The 6,000-nt window shown below is 48.6% G+C and overlaps 1 protein-coding gene across 3 annotated transcripts in view; it reads right to left on the reverse strand.

Annotated features, from left to right (window-relative positions):
* The window catches only part of TBC1D8 (TBC1 domain family member 8), a 51,826-nt gene extending 46,118 nt beyond the window's left edge, over window positions 1-5,708 (reverse strand). For 2 of the 3 annotated variants that reach the window (XM_074609246.1, XM_074609257.1), the window contains exon 1: window positions 5,462-5,600. In XM_074609246.1, the coding sequence (XP_074465347.1) occupies window positions 5,462-5,588 (127 nt within the window). In that variant the 5' untranslated portion in view covers window positions 5,589-5,600. Of the gene's footprint in view, window positions 1-5,461 lie in introns of all 3 variants that reach the window. The other variant, XM_074609267.1, reaches the window with a different exon arrangement.
* Window positions 5,709-6,000: the final 292 nt, after the last annotated feature.

The raw sequence follows: 6,000 nt of genomic DNA on the forward strand, positions 1-6,000 counted from the left end.
TTTAATACCAGTATTTAACACATCAGCATTTCAACGCAAGCACCCGCATTTTGCCTTACCCACCTCAGCTGTGCCTTAGAAGCAGGAAACCCACCCCATAAAGGCAAGCAGAGGGAGCCCCAGCAGCACGCAGAGCTCAGAAAGCTGGGGGGTCAGGAATTGGGGTGCCGGGCTTTGCAGGTAGGAGCCTAGCCCTCCCGCTCCTATCCCTCCTTCCAGCTCATGCCTCCCAGCCAAGCGCTCTGACGGAGAAGTCACCCTCTCAGGAAAGAGCTTATAAGCATGCATTCTCCTTAAAAAAATGTTACAGTAAAATAAGGAAGGTGAAAAAAAAAAGGGGGGGGGGGAACCTGCTGATCTGAATTCCAGCTGTGGGCAAGGCTAGATAACATTTTGACAAGAGTCCAAGCTTTCAGTAAGGTATTTGGATTTCCCCCTCTCCTTGTGCAAGGCTTCAGAGAGAGCTCTTCCTTAAGAAAACAAAACCATGAATACAGACAGCGAGAACTACCAATATCTTTTATTAACATCCTTATTGGGGTGTGCTCCTCTCATCAGTCTGCTGCATTTAAAATAAAAGCTGCTTCTTTTTCTTTTTTTTTTTTTATATTAGAGCTCAGATTGAGCCTTTATCAGTAACTTGTTCTGGTTATCTTGGACGTATTTTAAGACAAAAAGGCAAGCTGTTTTGAAGATTGTATTGGGACAGATCTTTTAATACACTAGTCATTTTGCTTTTCACCCCTCCAAAAGGTAAAGAAGTTTATGGGGATACTCATTTGCATTCTCTACTAAAAATCCAAGTCTTCACCATATTTTTGACCCTCTCCTGCCACAGTGTAATGAACAGGGGCAATCTATATGGATTCCCCGTCTGAGCAGTGGGAACCCTCAACCTCTGTGGTCCCCTTGCTCCTTTCTCTGAAGTAGACTCTATTACGAAATTATTTGCCCAGACCTTGGGAGGTGCAAAGGGCTACCTACTGGTGATGTATTTACAATGATTACAGTGCTGTTTGGACTGGAAAGCATGAAAAAACAGCAAAAGATCTTTTGTTTTTTCATTTCCAGAGAAGGGACAGAGTCTATCAATAGCTATTTTCCTGTATCCGTCAAAAAATAAAATCCAGGCAAGGGGAAAATTAGGAAGAGAGCTCTTCTCATGTAACTAGTCAAATCTCCATTCACAACCAAGAGGCGCTCCATACAGCAGTTCAAAAGCTATCACCCTGCAAGAATTCTATGGAAAAGAAAACATAAAATCCTAAGATGGGGGTTTACTTCAACTACTGGCATATAGCTCAAGGAAGGATATTTATCATGCCTACCACACTTAGTTTTATTAACGGAATAATAAGACTCAGATTCGTATAGAGAAGATGCTTCTTTTTGCCAGTGTATTATCTTATATTGAAAGTTGTGAACTGTAAAGGTTTACCTGAGCTGAAGGAGAAATTAATTTATTTTGAAAATGTTCATCCTCTGCGAATTGCAAATGATGTAAGACCACATCCAGCTTGGAAAGTGCCCCGAGCTGAAAATGGAGGCTGTAAGAGTAGTAGGGGGAAATATCATAACTAAATTAAAAACACAGGTAAAACGGGAACAAAACATAATCTTTTATTGATCTACTTCAAGCAAGAAGTTAAGGAAGCACTGTATCTCAAAAAGTAAAGACAAAAAGCTGCTTGAAACAAGAGTTCCTTTTGAAGTGTTATTTAATCTTATTTATAAAAAGGAAAACTCACAAGTATTTAAAAGAGTCCTAAGTGGGTTTTTATATACTAAGAGCGTGCAATGTGAAGTACTGCGTAAACAGCAGCTGCAAAGCTAGCTGCTTGGGAGGAGGGAAAAGCTACTCTCAAGTCCAAGCACCCGTGATGAAATCATTCCCAACACCTCCCAGAACAAGCAGTTTTGCTGTCAAAACGCACAAAACTAATCTAATCAAACAGGAAGGTGGCTGAAGCTTTCAACATCCCCTAATAAAAATTAAAGTAGCGATTCGCTTACAGGCCAAACCATCTTGCGCTATTCTACTGTAAGGGATTTGACAGTATTTTTGACTACTGGTGGCACCTCAAGCTTATCACTGATATGTAACCTCAGAGCCAAAGATATCAGCAAGTACCAAATCCAACCAACCCTGACCTGTTAATGATGGCTACCTCACAAGCCTTTTTGAAGGGATAGCTAAAGAGGTCTCCAATTAGGGGGAAAAAAAAAAAAAAGCCAGAACCAACAGAAATTGCTGAGCTAAGTGATTTTTAAAAATCCATACCTTAAAATGAGCTTTAAAATTTGTTATTAGTTAAAAAAATTATAATTCAGTTTCTGTAAAGTATTTCTAAAACATTATCAATTTCCTTCATAAGTCTCTGATCCAACAGAGCTCTCAAGCAGAGACCCAGGTAAAGTGGCAAGTTAAACTTTTACTTGAGAAGCATATCCTTCAGAAAGTTGGCAACCAGAATGACCCCGGTCAGGTGATGAAGAGTTAAACCCAGCCTCCATCATTTTTTGCACCCGCTGTTTGCAAGCCCAGCGTGCATTCAGTAACTGCCCTAGGACGCAAATTAAATAACAGCAGTAAATATAATCTCTCTCCTAAAAAACATCTGCTCAGAGTCTGACTGAAACACAGCACTCAAAGAAAGAAACGTAGATACGGAAGAAGAGCGCTTTCGTGTGAGCGATCTTCTCTAGTTCATCCGTCAGGAACCAAATCCACGTAAAATATACCCTCCAGCTGTGCTAACTCACTCTTACGAAATGGATAAAATGCCCTGGTAAGGAGAGAAAAGTGTCCTAGAAGAAAAAAAATGAGACACGCAAATATGAGAACAGGGCCATAAAACAGACGTCCTCACGTAGGTTCGGTGCACATGCCATGCTGTAGTAACACACAAAGGCAGCTCAGGCGTCGCACCCTTCCACCCTTTTTAAAGCATATTATGTCATGGGTGGTCCACTGCCCCCTCTACACTCTTTACTTATGAAATCTCGTCTCCCGGGGGGTTTTTGTTCCGCTGACCCCACCTGGGGCTAACGCAGCCTGAGGAGACACAGCCTCCTCCTCCTCACCGGAGGGGCAGCTATGAGATTCTCCTTTACCACGGCACCTGCTTTCATGTACAGGATCTTCCCACCTCTGAAACGTCTACCTTTCCATCAAACTTAAATGCAGTTGGCCAGGGCTCAAGTTACTAAAGGGAAAAGAAAACAGATATGGATATTGTTCTCACTTAAGCTTTGCTTCCCCAGTAAAACAAACAAAATCTGCTAACTTACTTAGTGGACCATACTCTGAAATATGGTTGTGCTTAACTGCCCTTTGTATCTGTCACTTTGGAAAAAGCAGGTACTAATAAAGTGCCTCTATAGACATGTAAAGCGGGAATCAGGAGGTAAGCTTTGTACCGAAAGCAAACAGCTACCAGCAAAGCCCAACTGTTCCTTGGTACAGGTCTCCATTTCGCTTGTCCCAACTGAAAACTGTGGAAAAAAATTTAAGCTATCCGTCTAACTCCAGCTACGCTTAACACTCCCGCACACTTCCTTTTGGGTTACAGGGCTCTAATTTCTAAGCCCTTTTAAATACAAACATTTCCAAATGGTTTAAGAGACTGTCAGAATTCATAGTTCCCTTGGAAAATGCTGTCTGAGACAGGAGCGGCTTTCCTTTTGCCAGCCAGAAGAGATCTGTGCAAGCCCGTGCGCTGTAGATTCAGCAGAATGATTCACCTGAAACTTAACTAGAGAGAAAAGCAGTTTGTTTGGTTTAAGCTTGCAAATTTCTGCCGTGAAAAGCTCAGGCACGAGGAGTTAACATTCATGGATCTGAACCTCATGATTGTCCTGGACCTAAATCAAGCAGCTGTAAACAGCTATTTTTAACTCTGAAAATTAATCCACATCGTCCTTACAATCACAAAAGAGTGGCCTATGACTTCCACGCAGGAGGCTGGGGAAAATATGAGAGTAAAGGTTTCTTTAAACTCGCTGGCAAAACTTCCATTAACCTTACCAGGGCTAGCATTTCATTACTAATACACTGATCTACCAAGTCACAATTAAGTTTTGTGATCTTTATGACTCCACAGCTAGGACAAGCTCTGATTTTAAAAAAAAAAAAAAAAAAAAAAAGGAATAATGCAGAAAGCAGTATTACCGAGTGGCAATGGTCAACGGTTCAGAGCAAAAGGTTTTAATAAAATAAATATCAAATATGGTAACGTAGCTTCTTAAACTGCATAGAAAATACTGACTTTGAAAACAGATGTGAAAACCATCCTTTCAAATACATAAGTCACCATCAAAAATTCTGATTTTTAAATGGCACAAATCAGCCTCAACTGCTTTTAAGTAAGAATCATGCTGTTAACTGTATTATTTCTCCAAATTGTGTGTTCAAATTCAGTTGCTGATGTCTTTGAACCAAAAGCTTGGCCCAAATTCCTTACTCGGTGACTCTACAACGTCGTCGCAGCCTAACACCATGTTCTCGCTGGAGTTATTCCCAGATCTATGCTGTGGCGAGGGAAGAGCGTGATCCTCCTCCTTCACATGCAGCCCTCACTACTCGTACCTCGAGTGCCACATGGATACAGCGTGCCTCATCCACAGCCACATAAGCCGTAGCGTAATTAAAGCAAAAAATAAATCAGAATCCACTTTTCCACCACACTAAATGAACAACCCCCCGCCCCGAAATGTACGTATCGGCCAAAAGTCAGAAGTCCTATACGTATCTATACAACTCCCATTATATAAATGGGGGGGGGGGGGAGCCCCAGCGCAGGTCGCAGCCCGTCGGGGGGGGGGGGGGGGAGGAGGAGGAGGACAGCCCAGCCGAGGTGCCACCAGCAGCCCCCCGGCATCCCTCCACCCCCCACCGCCCGGCACAGCAACCTCCGCCCGGTCCCCGTCCGGGTCCCCGCGGGCTGCAGCCCCCCGATGCCCCGGCGGCTCCCCCCAGGCGCGGCCACTCCGCACGGCGGCTTACGGGCTCCGAGCTTGCCCTGAGCCCCGATCAAGAAAGCCACCGGGAAGGGACGGAGCGGGGAAATAAAAGTGTCTCAAGGGTACAGAAGCACGGAGCTGCTCCCGAAGCGACTCGGGGGGGGGTGGAGGACACTCCGGCCCGGCCGGCGGCAGCTCCGCACCGCCCGCGGCGGGGGAGCCGCGATGCCCCGGGCCGGCGGCGACCCCCGGCCGCTGGGCTCCGCGCTGTCCCTCGGGCCGGGCCGGGCCGTTCCCAGCCGGGCAGTACCGAGCCGTACTGGCGAGGGGCTCCCGCCGCGGCCCGAACAAAGAGGCCGCTCCCGCCTCCCGGGTCCCCCCCGGCGCGGCCAAGTTCCCGCGGGGCAGAGCGGAGGAGGGGGGAGATACACACAGAGACGACCCGCCGCCCGCCCCGTCGCGGCGCCCCGCCGAGCCCCCCCCCCGCCCCGCCAGGTACCCGTGAAGCGGCCGCCGCCGTCTCCGTGCCCCCGACGCCGCTGCAGGATGAAGTAGCCGCTGCTCTTCTGCGTGACCCACAGCTTGAGGGCGTTTTTCAGCAGCACCTCCTCGGGCTTCAGCCACATCTTTCCCCGGCTCCGAGTCTCTTCTCCCCCCTCCCGCCCCCCGAGACCGCCTGCCCCCCGCCGCTCCGCGCCGCGCCGCACAGCTCCCCGCCCGCCCGGGTCACATCGCCCCCCGCGGGCTGCGCGGCGCCGGCTTCGGCTTCGGCTCCGGCTCCCTCCGTGCGGGCCCGGCCACCGGGGAGGGGCGGAAGGCGGAGCCCGGGTGCGGGGCCGCCCTTTCCCGCCGAGCCGGGGGCTTTGTGCGGCGGCTGCCGCCATCCGCGCCGTTGCGCGCTCTGCTGCCGGGGGGTTACGGCAGGGGTGGGGGGAAACGAGCGGAGGGACGGGGAGTGGGGTCCCGGTTCTTCTTCTCGGGGGGTCCCATGGCGCCCCGAGCCCCGCGCATTGAGGTTTCCACGGCACCCCGGGATCT

Source organism: Larus michahellis, chromosome 1, assembly GCF_964199755.1.
Source record: "Larus michahellis chromosome 1, bLarMic1.1, whole genome shotgun sequence".
NCBI classification, from domain to species: Eukaryota; Metazoa; Chordata; class Aves; order Charadriiformes; family Laridae; genus Larus; species Larus michahellis.